The sequence below is a fragment of the Rhopilema esculentum genome, chromosome 5, assembly GCF_057945365.1.
Source record: "Rhopilema esculentum isolate cy_ngs chromosome 5, ASM5794536v1, whole genome shotgun sequence".
NCBI lineage: Eukaryota > Metazoa > Cnidaria > Scyphozoa > Rhizostomeae > Rhizostomatidae > Rhopilema > Rhopilema esculentum.
In genome coordinates this window covers 8,737,868-8,758,895 of record NC_142819.1, presented here as the reverse complement: position 1 = coordinate 8,758,895, position 21,028 = coordinate 8,737,868, and the positions used below count along the sequence as shown (strand labels likewise).

The 21,028-nt window shown below is 37.2% G+C and overlaps 2 protein-coding genes across 2 annotated transcripts; one reads left to right on the top strand and one right to left on the bottom strand.

The window, feature by feature from the left end:
- The first annotated feature begins 224 nt into the window (after nucleotides 1-224).
- Nucleotides 225-10,859, top strand: LOC135689933 (solute carrier family 22 member 18). The gene is made up of 8 exons (XM_065207300.2): nucleotides 225-592; nucleotides 1,278-1,521; nucleotides 3,291-3,329; nucleotides 3,846-4,064; nucleotides 4,680-4,894; nucleotides 6,717-6,818; nucleotides 8,766-8,898; nucleotides 10,078-10,859. Exons 1-8 carry the CDS (start codon nucleotides 332-334, stop codon nucleotides 10,236-10,238), a joined length of 1,374 nt encoding a protein of 457 aa, XP_065063372.2. The 5' UTR covers nucleotides 225-331; the 3' UTR covers nucleotides 10,239-10,859.
- Nucleotides 7,725-15,990, bottom strand: LOC135689934 (uncharacterized). Its single transcript, XM_065207301.2, has 2 exons — nucleotides 14,868-15,990; nucleotides 7,725-13,652 (listed from the first exon to the last, which is right to left on the bottom strand). The coding sequence occupies exons 1-2, from the start codon at nucleotides 15,406-15,408 to the stop codon at nucleotides 13,246-13,248; spliced, it is 948 nt and encodes a 315-aa protein (XP_065063373.1). The 5' UTR covers nucleotides 15,409-15,990; the 3' UTR covers nucleotides 7,725-13,245.
- Nucleotides 15,991-21,028: the final 5,038 nt, after the last annotated feature.

The following is a 21,028-nucleotide window of genomic DNA, read 5'->3' as shown; positions in this document are numbered from 1 at the left end:
AAAGGTGTAGCCATCAATTTTTTAGACAGTTTTTTATAGAGTTACTTCCAAGCCAAAATTTTCGTCCGGGGGAAGGCCTTTGAATTTTACATTTCTAGCTTTTGTGATATATCTTTGTCGATGTTGATCCTTGTGTAGTGTAGTGCCCAGAACTGACTTAAAGGGGTCCTGTTTGAGATAAAGTTGTCCAGTGAGTGTCCTTGAGGCGCATGCGTTCGCATTTTCGGCCCATTCAATTCAATAACAGTAACAGCTAACAGCTAAATGAAAACACAACTGGTACGTGTCCTGTCCATGTGGTGGTGAATCATTCAAAAATAAGATCTTCGCAATGAGGAGAATGCAAAAATCTTCAGATCAAAATGATCTGGATGTAAACGAAGATAAAGATAGAGATACGTCTTCTGGGGACCGAGAGGGGAGGGCTGAGGAGGAGGCCCTACTTCAAGATAACTCTGGTATGGGCGGGGAAAAAGATAAAGAAACAGTGTTAAAAAAATGCTGTGAATCGAAGATGAGGACCGTAATGGCGACCCACTTAAACGTGGCTCTTTATGCAACATGCTTCTGGATCCAGATAGGTGTAATGCCGGTAAGCTACCTTATCCTATCTGCCAAATGGTACGTCTAGTAATTTTTACCCCATTCTTGCAGCAGACATATTGAATAAGTTTATTTCAGGGAGAACGGAGTTATAGCTCTATCATAATGCTCATCTCACTACACAAATTGCAGTTAATTGCAATTGCCACTGTCTCTGTCTTTGAAATACAACAGCCCCAAAACTACTCATGGGGATACTTTACGCTCAGATCATCCATCAAGTCTGCAGAGTGTGCACACGCAAGATTGTTTTCAGAGGTTTGTCTAATGCACATAAGAAGATAGGGCTGCACATAAATTTTTTTGTGTACTGGAAAATTTTAAAATATCACCTTTTTTGCAATTTTGCTAAACAACGTTTTCTTTGAAATTTTGAAATGCTCATGAATTGGAATAGTATTCATAAAAAACATTAACTTGTGTTGGTCAGCATCAGAACCATCTGATTGTCACAAGTTGAAAAAGTTGCTCTCTATAACTAAATTAGAGAACATTTATATACCACTTTGCTATGTGCATTTTGTGAGTAGATTGAGTTTCTCTAGATGATACTCTCCTCCTGAGTTGAAAAGCTCTGGCATCACCATTTTTAATCATTCTACATATGCAGAAATTCTTCATGAACTTATTTTCAATGAGTAGAAATATGAGAAGTGATATTATTGTCTTTTTAGTATTTGACAAAGAAACTTGGTGTTGATCCAGTCGTTTTTGGTTATCTACAAACAACATTTGCTGTTGTTCAGCTTTGTGGTGGGCCATTTTATGGACGATTTGGTGATATATTTGGAGGCAAAGCAGCTCTTTTGCTAGCTTTCATTGCCTCATCAATGGCTTATTCCTTGCTTGCAATTGCCAACTCAATACCTTTGCTGTTTCTGTCTAGAATCCCTTCTGTGGGAATGCATAGTATGCAAGGTGAACAAATTATTTTTTTAGATAGAATTATCAGCATTTTTGTCAAGAAGTATAATGAACTGTCAAATTTATGTTTCTTAAATTTTTGGCATATTCACACGCATCAAGGAAATATTTAAAATAAAATCAGTCTCTTTAACTTGTAACTTCCAAAATGCTAAGTTATTCTTGTGTTTTGACAGTAGAATTAAGATTTCTTATCTTGAAAAAACATGGAAGGCTATTAAAGGAAGGGACGGGAAAAGATAAATTTACAGAAATTACAATCTTCTAGCAACTACTTACATTTTGTCTCTAATTATTTATATATTCTGAGAAGTTGCATGTCCTTGTTTGGATGTCACCTCACCCTCCCAAAAGGCAGGTGTTTTTGAAAGAAAACAGCTGCTTTCATAAGTAAATAAAATCCAATTTGTTGCATCCTTGCTCCACCACCCATTGCAGTTCAATGAGTATACCCTAGATTCTAGTACTTCCATATCTTTATGAGTACTTTGTATCCCTGTTTCTAAAGAACACTTTCTATTGAGATCAGTGGATTCTGGTTAGTAACCTTTGTTTGCAGCACATCTCGTTTCCGGGAATACGGAATTCTGACAGCATTCCCTGATTCAAAACAGTTGTTTATTCCCGCTTTTGATGCAAACTTTTGCTAGAAAGTAAATTGGGTGGTTGTATCAACTAGTAATCTATCATGGTAATGGAAGATTGCTGCCATTTGTGGAGATTTGGATTTGGACATCTCGACGCAATTTGTGGAGATTTGGATAAGAACAAGTGCATCGTGTAGATTATAGAAAAGCAAAATGTAAAATTGTAAATGCTATTTTTCATCATTTCAACCTTAGTACTAAAACTGAAGGGAAGGGCACTCAAATAGAGTTATAGTATGGGGGCATACGGGGATCTGCCTTGTCAGGGTACCCATTTTGCCTTGATATGGTTTATCAATTATTCATATATCTGGCAACATTAAATCATTATAAAGTATATGGGATTGTTGTTTAGTTTAGAAATCATTCTCTAATCAACTCGAATATGAACATGACATGATAGGGGGGGGGGGGGGCAGGATAGATTATAGAAGTCCTGCCTAGAGAACACTGCAATAGAAGTATATTATTCGTACAGTCATTAAGTTTTGTAGATTTATATGCGCACTATAGGCAGAGTCGATACCACCAATAATCTATAATTTATTGCGGGGACTCTTAGCATCATTTCCAATGCTAGCACTTTTAACAGCAAGGTTAAAACGACACAAAACAAGGCCCCACCCCGACCCCTCTTCTGCCCTCAGCCTTGACTGTAGGTATTAAACGAATGTATATATTGACTGTAGGTATTCAAACAAATGTATGAATGCAAATGTCAAAAAGTAATAGATTGGCTCAATCAAATATTTGACCATGGCAGAAATTAGCCATGATATTTTAGAATTACCCAGAAAAAGGAGGAAGCGGTGCAGCCTCCCTTCGAAAAGTAGAAGGGACTGAGCCCCCCTCTTCTACAGCCCCACCCTGGTCAACCACAGGGGTGTTGCCTGCTGGCCATACCCAGCGCTGATACCCACGTCAACAGCTCACACTACACTACGCCACTGGTGCAGATCCCCAGACTTTCCAAAAAAGTGGCTTTTCTAAGGTGTTTGCTGTTGGCTCTAATGTAGTATAAATTCGGGAGGTGTTAGGTTACACTTGAGTCAAAAGTAAACTTCAGTTCTTGATTTTAGAGATATCCTTACCTTTGGATTCATATTTTTTTAACAGGGTCACAAATGGTTATTACTGATGTAAGCCTTCATGAAGGTATGTATCATTATACAATAATTAGAAAACATCATTTGCAAATATCTTCTTCTCAGATCTGTCTAACCTTGTTGCATGCAGTTGTTCTTAAATACTTTCCAAACATGCAATGTTAAAGGAATAATTTCAAAATAGTTTCCAAACATACCTAGCTCGGAAAGGACCATCTGTGCTTGGGGACAACCAAACAAGAATGATACACTAAACTATTAAGAGGCATGATTCCTGTAATAAAATGTATCCGACTATTGAAAATAGATTAAGCTAATATTTAAGTGTTTCAAGAAGAATGCAATAAACTAACAAAACTTAGCTTGTTGTAATTTTTTTGGATAACATGGCTTGTTACTTTTGTTGTTATGAAATTTTGGTTGATATTGGTTGCCAATGACTTTTATTGTCAACCAAAAGACTTTTTAGTGAAAAGCCATGACCCACCGTGCAAAAATCGTTGATCAATTTAATCACACCTACAGACTGACTCCTTGTTACTGACTCTGCCCCTGTTATCCTTAGAAAGAGCAGCTGCCCTTGGCAAACTGGGCATATCATATGGAGTAGGGATGATTATTGGCCCGTTCTTGGGAGGCCTTATAACCTCAGCAGCAAATGAACAAACGGCTGCTGCCACCGCAGCTATAGGATCGTTGCTCAGCGTCTTCCTAGTCCTTGCTCTTATACCAAGAAATACAAAAGATATTGTCAAGAAACCAGACAAAAAAAATATCAAAGATGGTTAGTTGTGAAAGTAATTTTCGCGCCGTTTTTTTTTAAGTTTCTATACCATACTTAAAAAAGCATATTTGTAGCTAATTTGTTTAATGTACTTGATTGCTTTATCTCATCCACTGTGTAACTCCAATATTGAGATAGAAACACAATGCTTATAATTCAGAAACCTGCCTTTTCACCTCTCCCCACTATTCTTTCAACATTTCTCTCATTTTGCTTTCGCGACAGTTTCTTCATTCGCCACACACCATTTTAGGCTTTTCTGTATAATCTGAGCATATAGGTCATTGACAAAGCCCAATTATTTTGATTGTTACAACTATTTGTATACTGTTGACAATTCTTCTAATGGCAAGCTGCTTGTCAGATTCCCTTTGTGCTGGACCCCTGACATAATGTCTCGAGACTTAGCAAATAGTTTTGTAGTTTACCATGATAAGTACCATGCCCTGTATACCTACAAGTATTTATTGTATTTAAGTATTTATCTTTTCCTATAGATGTGCCAACAACCATTAAGGGTATAGCTATTTCTGATTATAGTATACTTATGCAGTCATACCACATTACTTAAACTCTTATTATTTTCCTTAAAACTCGATATTTTGCCCTTTTCAGACGAAACGAAAGAAGATTCTTCCATTTTCAATGTCAAGAAAATACTACGAATTTTAAGTCTCCCAAATGTAGGATACCTCCTTGCAATCAAGTGTATTTGTGGAATCCCATTTGGTATCTTCCAGTCAATGTTTTCAATAGTTGCAATGGAGTATTTCAAGCTTGGCCCACGAGAAAATGGATTTGTTTTGTCCTATGTTGGCATACTTGGAATAGTAAGTAAATTGGTATAGTTGTTGCAATTTTTACATAAAAAGCTTTCACACTTAGCCAGCACTTTTTCAGTGATGCTGCAGCTGAACGTCTTCCCTGATTTGAAATAGTTGTTTTTCCCCTCTTTTAATGCAAACTTTCGCTAAAAAATAAATTGGGTGGTTGTATCAACCAATAATTTATCATGGCAATGGAAGATTGCTGCTTTTTCTGGCTATGAGAGTTGAGAATCAAGCTTTGAAAGGAAAGCAACTGATCTCAGCTTTTTTCATTTGCAATTTTTCAGTGAGGCAAGTCACGTGGTCAGGTACCAAGAAATGAAGAGCCTTGGGTTCGGCGAATGCATGCCTTAGTTGTATGCGAATGTATCTCGGCGCAATTTGTTGAGATTTCGATTAGAACAAGTGCATTGTGTAGATTATAGAGAAGCAAAATATGAAATTGTTTGATTAAAGGAGCCCTTATGTTATGATTAGTAAACTTTGGAACAGAATGAATGGCCCTGGATATCATCTCATCCCAGCGGTAGTGTTCCAGCATTTATTGCCCATCCACAAAATATTCACACCCGCTAAAGAAATAAGGAGTTTTTCTGCCCGCATTCTTTAAGACGATTATCACCATAAAATTTTGTAGCAGCTTTAAATTTAATGATGAATATGAAAACAAATTAAGCACTTATATAAGGTTTATTTTCCATGCAACTGAGGAGGTAATTTATCGCAATCTTGGCTCTTCTCTCACGTGAATCGGCTTACGAATGCTAGCTCAAAAGATGAATGCCAATTGTTGGAAAATAGGCAGTAATTCTTGCTAGTCTTGCAGATTATTTTGATTTTTTACTGGCTGCAAAGAATTTTGTAGTTTCCATCCACAGCCTATTTGGAAATTATTTGCCCACGAAAAATACAGTTAAATGACCACAGGACCTATAATAGTAATTAGTCAGACCACTTGCTAAGACTGTTGGTAACCGTCCTACACGGTTCCTTTGGTTTAAGACAGTGTTATTTTTGCCCTTTGTCAGTTGCATAAAATGGGAGGCAGACAGGGTTAACTTTACTTGCCCATAGTCTGCTAAAGCCTCTAAAAGAACTGCTTTGTGTCTCACTTGGTGACGTTTCTTAAAAAACAGTTCGAGTCTCATGTGGATCTTTTTCCTTTCAATACTACCTCCCATTTTCACCGCCTCTGAAAGCCGAATGATCTGCCCTGTAGCAGCTTCATGTCCACATTCAATCGTTTTTGAAAGATGTCAATGAAATGTTAGACAACTTTTGATAAAGAATGTAGCTATCAACTTTCATAGAAAATTTACCATGTTTTGAGATGGACAAATCCAACATTTAACAGTTTAAATCCATATTCTTTGAATAGAATGTTTTTCAATGGTAAATACCCACATAAGGTAAGAAACCCTAAGTTTAAAACAACGGAGCCACGTTACAAAATTTGTGAATTTGATATTGTATCCTATAGATATAGCCAAATATGGAACTGCACGTATTCCCAACAAACTAAAATGCTTCCCAACTTTAAAATATTCGAGACAAGAAAAAGTTCACAGAGTTTTTATCGTGCCATTGTACTATTGATCTTTCGAGCGATAAATGTCCGGAATATATAGTACGATGTTTATTTAAGAAAGCTAACTCTAATAAGCTTTAGTCTAAGTATATATCCCACCTACTTAAGATAAAATAATAAAGAAAGGATATTAATCTTAGCTGTATTTATGAGCCTTGATATTGGACGAAACAGGTCTACAATCGAATATTTTATTTCCCGGTGCTTTTTTATCAATGAAATATATGTTTATTTCAGGTAATTCAAGGAATTGGTGTTGGGTTATTAACAAAGCGATACAAAGACACGCTGTTGATGAATTGGTCGATATTTCTGGTCGCTTTTGCCTATTTAATGTTGGTATGTTTACTTTCGCCTGATTTCATACGCCAAACAAAATATTGCTTGGAAGCTGGGTCATTTTAGACTTTTTTATTACGGCATCTGAAATGACGTTTAGAATCGAGTCAGGGATCCTTTTGATGGAATGTTTTGATCTGCTATACAATGCCATGAAAACAAGTGAAAATCTGATTCTTTAAACTTTTAAAGGTCCAAAAAAGTGGGCAAGAAAGATGTGTCCATCGCATTTGAAGCAAATCACCCTGCTGCAAAGATTATTGCCAAACAAATTATTTTTCCGGTGTAGAATCTAATTTCCATTGTTTTCATTTAGAGCCCACACAACTATTTGCTCTGAAAATAATGTCAGTTGTATTAGTGTACTTTATGTTCATTGGTCCCTGCAATGGTGTAGAATCTAATTTCCATTGTTTTTATTTAGAGCCCTCACAACTATTTGCTCTGAAAATAATTCCAGTTGTATTTGTGTCCTTTATGTTCATTGGTCCCTGCAGAGTGGTTGCAAAAACTTAAAAATATGCCATTTTAAAAATATTTCTGTCACAAGTCACCTTTCGTATCGCATAGTGTCCTTTCCAGCCAGACAAAAAAACAAAGCTCTTCTAACAGTGAGGCATCCCCCGTTTAACAAAGAACGAGTTGCGCGGACCATTTGATTGCAAGAAACGGGGTACTGGCATGGTACGGGCCTAGGCTTCTTTTTGGCATTGTTACGATCAATGATATTCCACTAAAGTACAGTTAAACTAAGATATGGTTGAAAGCCCAAGGACCAGACGAAGTTTTGCAATGATTGAGTTAGCCAATATTGTCAGTTAGCTTTACTTGTTCTACTTTCCAGCATGCTTTGAATAGGAAATGTATTCTATGCATAAACGATGTTACAACGAATTTCTGTTAGTGGTATTGCTTATTTTCGGTATTGAAATAACAAGTAATTGTAAATGATTCATACCAGATGATTTTGTTTTATGGATTTTTGAAAATATTCATCTGTATTTTCAGGTCCGTGTTTAATTACAATCCATTTATAGATATTGTTTTCGTACCACCGTTTCTCGGTATTCATGTAATTTGAAAACAATACCATTAAAACATCAACTGGCTGTCAAGTTATGTGGTTATCAAACGCATGCAAACAATGGAGAATTTTATTCCAGGAAAAATAAAAAAACATTGCAAAACGCGATCAAAGGAAGAGAAATACTTCAAAGCAATTAAAAAACTCCAATATTTCTATTTTTTACGCTTCTTTATTACCTTTCCTGATCATTTTACTTTGTTCAGCGCTGAACAAATGTTTTCTTGAAGTATGAAGGCCAATGTCTGAAAGCTAGAAAGCTTTCCCAAACAAGAAACCTTGCAGACATTTTTCCGAAAGTCTTTCCAGTTTGTGGGTTTAAAAGTTTTTTGTGGCTACAGTATCATCCGGTGGGTGCATCAAATTGACTGTTCTCGAGACATTATCTAGCATAAAAATCTGGCTTGGAAAGAAAGCAAACGTTTCAAAACAAGCCATTCTCACCAAACAATGTTAACCTAGGAATCGCAATTAACACACATATCCTTCAGTCACACCCACCATGCTAGGTACAATCACTGCCAAAATTACTTGGAACACCCAACACTTTGCGCTGTGCTTCCGGAATACAACTACTTCCGTCCCCCTTCCCCCCAAAACAATGTTGAAAGTATAGAAAAATATCACACAAGGCACACAAAAAAGCGTACTCCATAACCCTTTCCTTTCTTCTATAGTAAATCAACATTGTTCCTAAGGGGAGAAGTGGGGTGGCTGAATTTCCTTTGAAAACTGACGTTGTTGTTCCAAGACTTTCAGCAGTGATTGTACACCAACAACAGGCGATAACTAAGTTCTACATCAGAGCACAAGCATCTATTTCTAGGCAACATATTTTATTTCCGTATATCGTCCGTTTTCAGATCCTGGTTAACAACATCTACACATTTTGCTTGGCCTTGATACCATTAGTTACTGGGGGATCGATACTTCAAGTAATTATCACCAGCAGCATAACAAAAATAGTGCCGGGCCACGATACGGGAACGGCAATAGGTGAGTTTGTTGTTTTGCAACGTTGCTCAGCTAGTTGAGCAGCTATTAGTAACCTAAACTCTCTTTATTACTGAGGAATAATATTCTAATCACATTGATGTAGGATTTTCCATTCCTTATGTACGTCTTTTTTCTTTCCTTTGTGTTTGTGAAATTTTAAGAATGAAAAGATGTGCGTTCCCCAGAGGAAGGGGGGCACTTGACTAAAAAAGTGATGGGGTGTGCGAAAAGCTATTTTGCACCATGACCCTGTTTTGGCAAAATTGCCAAAAGCATCCCATAAAATGTATGCCAAAAAGACTGCCCACAAAGCTAAAATCCTCTGTTTTTCGGTAAGGGGTATGTACCGCTTTTTTCAAGAACTCATTCACGGCCTTAGGTAATCTCTTTGTGCAGACCTGCCCACTCAAGATGAATTAAAGTTGATCATATGATTTCTTCATGAGGCAGGTTGCACTGCTGACATGGTACAACTCAAACGCTTAAACACTACTCATTGATTGGCCAAAAGTTGATTGACAGATGACTAAAGCCACTTTCGGTCTTCAATGATTTCTGATTTGAAAATTCCAATATTGTGAGCTGGGTTTTCTTATTTGCTTGCTATGTTTAAACTTTTCTTGGCTTCTGTGTAGGTTCTACATGTTATAGTCCAGGTGATGGCCAATGATGAATGTATTGTTTGCGGATACATCTTTTTTCAAATTCAATAAGCTTCAAAATGTTTCCATTTACATTTCTTCCATTTCGTTTCATGTTGTCCTTGCTTGTTGTCCTTTATATCCCCGAAAACATGCCTAGCAAGTTTATTTGAAGTTTAGTTGATGAAAAACTGAATATAATGTCCGTCACTTGCATACTATGAGGAGTAGAAAAGGCTGCTGGACTTTCAAAAAATATACTTGCATGCTTCAGGAATGGAACTTAACGTTTGATAAAGTTCTAATGACATGGCTCAGAGTACTCAAAGTGTACCCAGATTTTCCAGGTTCATGGCACATAAACCTACGTTGGTTCTGTAGTACTTTTACGTGCCTTGAAGCACAATCTTTTGTTACAATAACTTTCCATTGAAGCAAATTTTCTTTATTTAGTTGTCTTCTTTGAAATCAGATATAGCTAAATGATTTAAAACCAAAAGTTTTCAAATGATGTTAAGCGTGTTACTTTAAATTTCAGGTTTATCAATGGCAACACACTCACTGATTCGTTCAATTTCTCCTACTATTGGAGGCTACCTATTCACCTACTTCGGGTTCATAATTTTTGGCATTACGGGAGTTCTGATAAATGGACCCTTAGCTTTATATTTGATTTTCCGCGGTAAGAAGGACTTGTAATTGCAACTAAGAATTAAAGTTTTCAAAACACACTTTTAGGTAGAGATTATATTAAAGGCAATTCACATTTCTTCCTCCCCAAATGGAGCCCAAATATCTAGACTGAATAATGTGATAGTTGGTCATATAGAGGGCAACTGCACAAAACCTCCGTAGCTTGCTCACGGAAGCAAAATTTGAAGATGAAGAAACAGATTGCAAAATATTGTTCCGATTTCGCCTACCGTCACGCGAATTTACAGATCACCTAAGTTTTGCCAAGCAAGTAAAGATTCAACGGACCAACTCATGACTCATGACTCAAATGGTGTGTACCTTCTTATCTACACTCATGGATCTAGTGGGTGCCGATTATAACCTGAAATACGATGGATTTCACTTATTCAGTAAGGTAACTCCAGCCCCTAAAACTATGCCTACACTACCCCTTAGATAAAACAACATCAACCCAAGATTACGAGTAACATTCATTTGATCTGATCTTAGTATATTTTAATCTACTTTGTAGTTGTACCGTTAAAATGCTAATATAGCAAATATGTAGCTCTAAAGGTCCTAGATAACAAACAGTCTGTGTTGAAAGAACCTTTATATTTGCATTTATATTTAGCTCTTTAATTATATCAGTTTCACACAATCTTTCTGGCTGACTTCACATATGATATGATGCAACATGTGACTGGCTTAACCAAAATAGTGTTCCTCTTTAATTGAAATAAATTCCACCTCATGTTAACCCAGCAACCACATGTTACATTTTTACGACAGTCTGGTCTGAGTAAAGCCAATCCTTTGCAACAGTGGCACAATGAGCCTATGAAAATCCCCAATCTGGTACTACACCCCTATGTAAAAAGCCCAGCTTTATTTTTTGAGGTGGGAAAGCAGTAAATATGGTGGGAGACCGCAAATTTTGCTTCAACTGGTAGGGGGTGGGTAAAATGTGTAATCATGTTGGTAGTGCTCAGAGTCAAATAAGAAACCAAGTCAAATATGGGTAAATTTTCTATAAATCTAAAATATAGCTTCTTTTTTTCATGCCAAAGTGACCATTTAATAGAATGGAAAAATGCCCAGACCATTTGTTTTTTTAAAGAGGGGCTACTCAGTTAGGAAATTTTTTAACAAGGACGTTTATCACCAGGCTTGTTATCACAGTTTTTCTGTAATACAAAAAGTTGATATATTTACAAGGTTTATTCCTTGTTGAAAACTTTGAGATTTACTTTCAATTTCAAGTCGATTTTTCCAGCTGTAGCTGGCTTGAGTGTGATTCACATGAAAGTCTTTTTAATGGAGCAGTTGAAAATTTGATACCCATTCTGACACTTCAGCTAGCTCAGAAAGAAGAGCAGTGGAATTCCAGCCTGCTCAGCTCTAAAAGTGAAGGCTTTACCAACTGACCTACAGCTGCTTGTTATACAAATATGTACTTTTCAGGTTCTTTACAGGACAATTTACCATACTTTTCTCAGTCGATTCTGCTTCTTTCCTTCACTATGCCTTGGTATTCATTAAATAACCTTTTATATTTTCTATGCAATCCAAATAATTTTGTTTCATCTAAATCTCACTAGTTTTCCTTTGGGAGGAATGTGTCTTCTTGTGGTAGGCCAGTGATAACAAAATTAGAGCCAAAGCGATAAACAAGACTAAGAAATGATCGTTTGCATATTATTCACACGTTTTTTCAGACTACACCCTTTCTGTCAAATTACACATTAAACTGCATAAATACCATCAGGGGTAAAATCTAATGCTCATTATAAAATAACAAATTTAATAACATACTAATCTAATCTGCTTGCTATGAAGCATCCATGGGCATTATTGAAAAGTAATTGTGGATGATAACTTTGCTGTAGAATACTCACTATTAGTAAATATTAAATAAGAGACAAAACAGGATGTTCTTGTGAAATTTTTAGCTACGTTCTGGCAAAATCAGATTTTGGAGCTCACCTTTTTTAAGCTTTTATTGTCATGTTTTTATCATTTTCTTTTACAATTGCTGTATCTGATGTACTACAAAAGTGCTTCATTTAGGACCTTTCCTTCATGTTGTCCAATAACCTTCATCCTATAAATGTGTGGGTTTGGCACATTGACTTGACAAAACAATTAGAGCATAGCATTCTTAGAAGAAGTTTGAAAACCTGGCCGAAATAAAGAAATGGCCAAAATGCCAAACAAATTTTATCAAGAAATGTTGGGTCATGTTTTGCATATATAGGTGACTTGTTGGCCAGGGTTCTAGTTTTTTAAATTGACTGAGTCTTCAATACATACCCCTTGCTCAGATTTTACAGCTTTTTAATCAAGAGTCCTTTCTACAGTTATATATTCCTTATTATCACATTTATGATTCCTACATGAGTATCGCAAACTTAAGGTCATTAATTTCTAAATAATAAAATTACTTGAATAAAATTCACTAATAACTTGACAAGACACACCAAATCACTTTATTTGTCATTTAAGTTGTATCATTGCATCAGCATTTTATTTTGAAAATCCTAATGATTTAAAATCTGATAATCTTATCTGATAATTATGTCAGAAAACTTTTATTAGAATGATTATACAGCTGAACTACAAACTTTGGTTAAAGACTATCTTTGAATTTGTAAAGAGGTTTCCCTACAAAATATTGCCTCACAAATATTGGATGTCAGGAAACTTTTATTACAATTATTATCCAGCTGAGATTACAAATATTGGTAAAAGAAGATCTTTGCATGAAAAAAGAGGTTTTCCTACAAAAATATTGCCTCACAAATATTGGATGTCAGGAAACTTCTATTACAATTATTATCCAGTTGAAATTACAAATATTGGTAAAAGAAGATCTTTGCATGAAAAAAGAGGTTTTCCTACAAAAATATTGCCTTAAAAATATTGGATTTATATACCTAGAGCCTTTCAGAAATATCTGCATCCCATTTGATTAACTTTGTATAAAAAGAGGCATATAGGAAACCATATGAAAACTATTTTTTAAGCAGGCTTATCTTCTTGAGAAATCAAGTTCAGCATAATTCTGTAGCCCAGGTTTCTCACCACTCATGTTTACATAGTTGGGAGAAGTATCTCTTTTCTCTGCTCCTTCTTCCATGGGTTCTGGAGAGCTAGGAAAATTGATGACAGCATAATTAAGGGGCCTGTTAGTACCGTCATGTTTCTCATCTTCACTGTCCTGGTGGTTACCTTCTGTCTTTTTCTGCAGATAATCTGTGTCTAGCTCGGCATAAGCAGTCCTAGTCAAATTTGGGCTATTTTCCTCCTTGTTAGAATAATGTGTTACCGGCTTCACTGTGCAAACAACGTATTCTGGGCTTTCCTTTATCACATCTTTTATCCTTTCAACAGGACAGCCAGTTATTTTTATTCCATTTATGTCCACAATTTGATCACCTTGAATTAAAAAATTGAATACAATAAGTCATCCAAAGATTTAAAATATTCAAAAAACCTGGCTTAAACACCAAAATGTTTTTAGAAACTCTTGCATTTGATAATTCCCATCTTCTATAAATTATTTAGTAACTAAACTGCCATTTTATTTTGACCTTATGTAGGCATCTTGAAAATGGGCTTACTTCTGGCACAAGATATTATTTTTACAAGTTTCAAGGTAAGTCCTCATGAATAAGGCTACAGTAATGATTTCATAGGAATCTCTTTGATAATCACAAAATGCCAATGTCACTTTTATCAAAATAACACTTTGGCACAATTTTCCCTACCTATCAAAGGGGAAGAGGGGTGGTTGCCCCCTGCACCCTCGTTTCTGGCATTTCTGGTCTTGTCACAAAAAACAGGCCAAAAGTACAACTCCAACATGAGCCAAAATGATATGTTAAGACTGTTAAGAGGTGGTAGTTTAAGAACATGGGACAGCTTGTACCAGGAGGGAGCATGACGAGAACAGTGGTTGAAGGAGAAATGGAGGAAGGAAGTCAGAGCTAAGAACTTAAGGAAGCTGAATGGGGGATCTGAAAGAGTCAGAGTAGATAGAATGGGGAGCACTGGGCAGCAAGGTGAAGGCCTGGGATGGCTGCAGACATGATGTTACAGAATGGATGCATTCACAGCCACAACTGCTAAGGACCAAATGACAGAGTTGCCTGAAGCCCAGATTGGAATTTTTGCCTTGTGTGGGGGATAAATCCCCTGCGCACATCAAGTATCAGCCGCGATTGCAGCCGCACAATTTCTATTTAAAATGGTTCATCCAGCTGCACATGATTCTTCTTTAACTGTCTTAATAATTGACGCTTTTAATGAAATTTGAATTTGAAGACCCTCAGAGTTGCAGATCGTCTAGGTCGTCATTACTTTTTGCTTGTGTACACACGAGGCTGGTTTTTGTACACACATATGCCAAATAACAGCAAACATGTAAAGGATATTTTTATCATTTCTGGGAGTAAAATACACATGGGGCAGGATGATCTAATTTACTACCATGCACAAAGTTTTCAAAGTTTGAGCAGATTTTGGTTCACGGAAACTATTCTCATCTGGTTGGGTCCCCCTCGTTTTTATTTTAGGAATTATGAAAAATGAAACATCGCATCAATTTAAAACATTCTTCCTGGTTTCAAAAATTGAGCAAAAATATCATACCTGGTCTCAAAACTCCTGAGACAGCCACCGGGCCATCAGGAATGATTCTGTTCACAAATATTGCACCGCCAACAGTTTTTATTGTACAACCAATGCCCCCACCAACATCTTTTTGTATAGTCACCCTTTTGAAATCTTTTCCAATTTTAGCACTTTTGCGACGAACAGGGTCAAATTTCTCCTGTTTATTGTGTTGTTCTTGACCATGCTTGATAGATTCGATCCAGTTTACTCTTTCTTCCTCTGAGGAACAGCTCATCAGATGTCTCTTTTCCTCTTCAGTTATGAAAATGCAGTATGGCCTTCCTTTTTTCCCAATTTTCTCAATAGACACAATATCATTGAAAAAAATTCGTCCAGTCGGTGTCATGGACTCTTTTTCCTCTTCCTTTTTAAAATAACACAACACATCATGCATCAAAACAAAATATCTACTTTTCCACATACTAAGAAGGCCTGTTTTCTTTTCCATGAAACCTTCCTTTTGATTCCGAAAAATCGTTCGGGGGTGAGTGGATGATTTCTTAGCATTTCCACTCATATTTTCGAAACTTTTGCTCGCGTCGTTACTGATTTGATTCCCTATCTTTGCTTTGGTTCACGACATCAAATTGATCAAATTACCTGTTCTGTTTCAAGGGCAACTACACCATTCAGCATAAAATTTCCTGCCCGTCAGTGTGTGTGTAAACATCCAAATGATGTCCTAAATTTATGCAGTCACAGAAGGGGATGCAGTCTGCGAACCAACACTTCCCGTTTTCCTCCACACGCCAGAAAGCAAGAGGGTGTTCTGTCCAGCGGCCTATTATCAGTCAGGCTGCCCTAGTAGCACCAGTTGTGTGTAAATGAAGCAAGGCAGGTCCTGTTTATTGGACCAGAGCAGTGTTATCTGATGAAGAATAAATCCGAACACCTTTGACTTCACCTTGAAAATGCAACTTATCTCAGTTCTGGTTCCCAATCCTAAGTTCGCTTGCATGCAGTATTTCTTCGAGTTTGTTATGAGTCAGAGTAACGCAACCGGGGGTAATGTCACGGTTTCATCGTACCAAATTGCTACGTACAATACAAAGAACCTCCCACAACAACGAGCAGAAACAGGGCCAGTTTCGGGGAGAGGTGGAGCAAAGGCCCCCTCCAGCCTGAGTGACCTTCCATTGTATAAAAAATAGGAGGTTTTCCTCTTTTTCTTTATGTACATAAAGACTCGACCCTAATCTTGATTCCATCCTAGGACTCACACTCTGCTTTTTATAAGAACCATCTAATTTTACCGAGGCTCAGTCTTCTTATTTTTTGGAAATTTGAGTCCCGGCTGCTCTCAATAATGGTTCCATTTCAACATTGATGTTTCTACAGCTACATCTCATCAATTATCCCTAAGAGCACCAAATATCAATTTTGTAAGACATTTTTAGGAGTGTGGTTGATTCATTTCATATGGTGTTCTTATTTTTTTGTAATATCGAGATTTCTTGTATTTATAAAGTGTATTATCATGAAAATAATGTTTGCAAAATCTCATTCATCAACAAAAATGTACATCATATTTCACATCAGCTCGAGTGGCAAGATGATCGAAAAATTAAAAGACAAAGCCAACATTTTTAGATCCTTTTGAATATGTGCAGTGACAAAAATCCGTATAATGGGCTCTGCTATGTAATAACAGATGGCTGGTAAGTTTTTGATGGCATTTCATGGCATCAAGATAAAATAATAGTTCTATTTGTTTTTTCGTAATGGTATGTGCGCATTGACATACTTACCATTTAAAAGTGTTTGCTATTAAGTAGTGCATCTTTATTTTGATATTGAAGCAAGAAAAAAATGATGTCCTCAGCTTTCATGAAAATTTCAACTTTTAATCTTTGCGGGGTTTCTGAGCAAACAAGGCAAGTTCGAGGAAAGATCACCAAGCTTGTATATGAGGATCATCAAGGCAAAAAGTAGTAGAAATCCACTGTACCATGCAAGTTGAATTGCGCCGTTCTGGTCATTTCAGCCAAAATTCTGCATGCCAAGACTGTTGATACATGCTGCTGAGTGGTGACCAGCTCTATTTTTACAAGACAATGGGTGAACAATTTTGCAAGTCATAAAACTATAAAATTTCCGAATTCTGTTACTCTGGGTACAAGAGCCCAAGAAATCTGGAGGAGAATGGAGATTCCTTTCCCAATCTTGTAGGCTCTAGCAGTAGCAGTCGGGGCCCTTGGGAATATTTCAGTTCAAGACCCCCCCCCCCCCCACATAAAAATTCGTAAAACAATATAGGAGAAGCACAAAATGGTTATGAAAAGACTTTCAATTCATTTAGATTTAGATCTCACACAGACTTGCGGTCCCTTATAAATCGTCTATCACATCCAAAATGCCTGCTTCAAAGTAAAATAGCAAAGAAAGCATTTTTGTCGGGGGCCACTAAAGGTTAGGGGCACTTAGTTTTTGAACCAAAGGTAACTTTAGTCTGTCCGTTACGCCACAGGGCCCTGGTCTGGTACCAAGGGTAGTATTCCAATCCACAGGCACCGCGGAGCAGGGGGGCTGGGGGGGCTTTAGCAAAAAATGCCAAATAATTAGTACTAAACTACAAGTAAAGCCTTTTTTATAAGGTTTTAGCCCCCCCCAGTTTTTTAGACCCCCCGCTTTTCTCAACGCTCCGCGATGCCTGATCCATGTATCATTTTCAAGAAATTCTGTGCCAGGAAAGTGTGGAAAATTCCTTCGACAAGATTTTCTTTGGATTCAGTTGTTTCGCAAACCCGGATTACTCTTCTTGTATTGCATAGTATCTTTCGTTTCCTACAATGTTTTTGTGGCGAATAAAAACCGATTATAAACAAGCTATTTACATGGTGAGACTGCTCTTTCACTTTCGACTTTCATTTTCCCTTTCCTTTGTTGACCAAGCAATCAGTTTTATTTTCCTGTCAAAATCAAACAAAAGTAAACGAGGAAATGTAAAATTTGACTTCAAGACACGAAATTGCGAAAAGAAACAAGTCGAGCTGTGTGCCCTCAAGTCGCCAGATCAACATTTTGCCTAATGTCAAGATAAAGTAGATAATAAAGAATTTGTAATAAAGAGGAAAGTTCCTTATTTTATCTTGCTAATATACATTAGATTCTTTTCGTCGGATTATTATGCGATCTTTTGAACTATTACCCTTGTTAAAAAACATCTAAACCAAAGCTTTTACCAAAAAATGCAATGCAGCCCCTCTAGACAGGCACCGTGGAGCAGGAGGGCTGGGGGCTTGAGCCCTCAACTTTTTTCAAAAAATGCCAAATATTAAATAATGAACTACCAGTAAAGCCTCTTATTATATGGTTCCCCCCCCCTCCCCACTTATTTAGACCCTTCATTTTTCTCAATGCTCCGCGGTGCAGGCTAGAACATAACAATATGCAATTGTCATAAGAATGCGAAATATGCAAAAGCTCTTCCCCCGTCCTGATTACTGTTGACAGCAGAGGATATGCATGATGCCGATCCTACAAAGATCCAAGCGATGATATTGGAGAAAGGTAATCACCGGCGCCGGTGAGGCAGTCCGTGTTGTCGCTGCCCAGGGCACGCCTCGAACAGGGCCGCACTTCTGTTGGACTGTTTTTTTGCCCGGGGACCACCAACAAATAGGGGCCCAAAGAAACTTTATGAAGTTATATAGGGTGTCATAGGGTTTCTCCTGGCGGAAGAAGTATGGTAAGCAAAATAACTACATACAGTTTTCAGAATGATTCATGGGATGGTCGGTCCCAATTAACTCATAATGATTGGGGTTGATGTAATGTTCCTGACTAAAAAAATTTCAGATGAAGATTTTGCATTCAAGACAAGTGCATCTCCGTTGGTAACTACTTAACCGGATATCATTAAAATTTCAAGCAATTAATACATCGTAAATACTAATGTTTTATGGAAATGACCGTGCATAGTGGGCTTGGTCAAGGGGGCAGTTATCAAGGGCGTCGGAGCCCCGGGGCCAGCGGGGGCAGCGGGGGCAGCGGAGGAAGAATTTTCTAGAGGCCCCTAGAAGAGCGGTCACAGTCAATGGTGGGCTTTCAACTTCACATGGAATTCGTGCAGATGGCAAATATAGGCTAAGGTAGATCACTTACAAAGCAGTTTACTAAAAGGCAGCCCTACGTAAGAAAGATTAGCATGGAGCTCCATGTCAAGCCACGGTCCTTAGGTACGTGAAACCATGAAGTGCAAAGCAGAGACTACAAGTAAATTATATGCCTCTCTACTACAAGATGAATAAAGAAAATTGCTTATATAACGATTTACCAGTTGAAATGTAAGTGCTAGGAGTAGCTTTTATTATTTGGCTACACAGTAATTGTTTGGTTCGAAGGACGATAGGACTGAAACTTCAAACGTAGTTTATACAAGGTTTCAAGTACAACTCCCAGCCGTCCCGATTAACCTCGGTATCAAGATTTTGGCTTGAGTTACACTATACCGGATTGCTATCGGAGCGGAGCAGAGCGGAGCAGAGCGGAGCAGAGCGGAGCAGAGCGGAGCAGAGCGGAGCAGAGCGGAGCAGAGCGGAGTAACTTTTAGGTAGCAGTTACACTACGACGCTCCGCTCGCTCATAAGCCTGCATTCCTTTGCATTTCTGGTACACAAAATCCACCAGATTAAATTTTTTGATGATATTTTCGAATCTATGTGCTGTTGCGAATTCGTTTTCAATAGCTATGTATAAAATGATGAAAACAACCATGAAACCGAGAGATAAATGATGGGGTTCGTAGGACGGTTAGCGAGGTTGTGTTGCTATCTGATGTGTTAAAGTTTTTCGTCCAAGGGCCATAAATACGAAAATGTTGGGGGACGATTCCGGTTTGGCATTATCCAATAGCAACAAAATCTCAGAAATGGCCATTGTTCTTTAAAGAATCGAATTGCTTCAAGCAGAAAACAATAAGAAAATCCTTTGTTTCGAAGTGGAGCGTTGTGTACCGGATTGATGTGGTGTAGTGCCCTATCTGATATGAAAGAAACTCCGCTCCGATAGCAATCCGGTATAGTGTAACTGGTACCTTTGTCCCATCCACACAATGTGAGAGGTTTTGTTCCGATCTGATAAATAAGTAAAATTGCTTGAAAAATTGCATTTTCCAGCGAACTGGAATCAATCATATTCGGAAATCTCTCAACCTTCTGTGGCAGCCGGTGCAACTTCAGGTAGTAAGTAAATCGAGACGCTTTGTTCTGATTAAGGATGTATACGTATCAATAAAAAATTAAGCAAAGAATTCTAATTTTTCTTGTACATAGTAATAAATGTATTTGCTCGACACATCAGTTGCATTTTTTATAGGAACAGAGGCAAATTTTCAGCTTTCAAATAATTCTTCAATGACTCGTGAAATTTCTTTTATCTCAGTTTCTTCAAATAGAATGTTTGGACTTTCAATTTTGTTAAATAGGGGGCATTGCTCTCTAGCCACCGTTTCGAGTGGCCTTGTCTCCAAAGTCTACCGTTCTTTATGCAGAACATATCAACATTCGTCCGTGTGCTTTGTGTTTTAAAAGAGAAGGTACTTTTCGAGATTGGCCATAAAAGTAACTTGTTATATTATTTTGCTAGAAATGTTTAAAAAATCATATTAAAAAAGTGCTTTGAAGAAAGTTAATAGGAGGGTAGTAGAAACATGACTTCCAAATTTGTAAGATGCATTATTAATAATTGATGACCAGTCTCTTTCTGTTTTTGACCCATACACTTACACCAAGGACTCAAACTCTTTGATAGAAAAATCTTAGTCCCTGGTGTGATAGTTGGAATCATATCCCAGATTCATAAAAAAAGTCTTATTTTTAAAGTAGAAGGACTCTAATACTATGATGCTAATTTTTTTGTTTGGTTCCAAAAGCTTTTTTCTTCACAAATTCTTAAAGTTCTTTATGTTCAAAAGCACAAAGGTATAAAAGCCACACTGAAATCGAAGAGTCTGAGACAGAAAATCGCGAGAATCTTCTCATTTTGTTGAATCTTCTCATTCAACAGAACATATATAAATGTTTTGCCATAACCTTGTTGGTTGATTGAGAGAAGGTCAAAACTGGCATTTTGTGAACGCGTTCTGATCGTTATGGAGGAAAAACAAAAAAGCTGTAGCTTTCAAGGCCTTTTAAAGG

Excerpts from the sequence above, each read along its gene's own strand:
- LOC135689933 (XM_065207300.2), top strand. The coding sequence starts at position 332 with ATGAGGAGAATGCAAAAATCTTCAGATCAAAATGATCTGGATGTAAAC. Across the intron at positions 1,522-3,290 it reads GGGAATGCATAGTATGCAAG|GGTCACAAATGGTTATTACT; the intron begins GTGAACAAATTA and ends TTTTTTTAACAG. Across the intron at positions 6,819-8,765 it reads CTTTTGCCTATTTAATGTTG|ATCCTGGTTAACAACATCTA; the intron begins GTATGTTTACTT and ends GTCCGTTTTCAG.
- LOC135689934 (XM_065207301.2), bottom strand. The coding sequence starts at position 15,408 with ATGAGTGGAAATGCTAAGAAATCATCCACTCACCCCCGAACGATTTTT. Across the intron at positions 13,653-14,867 it reads CTCAGGAGTTTTGAGACCAG|GTGATCAAATTGTGGACATA; the intron begins GTATGATATTTT and ends TTTTAATTCAAG.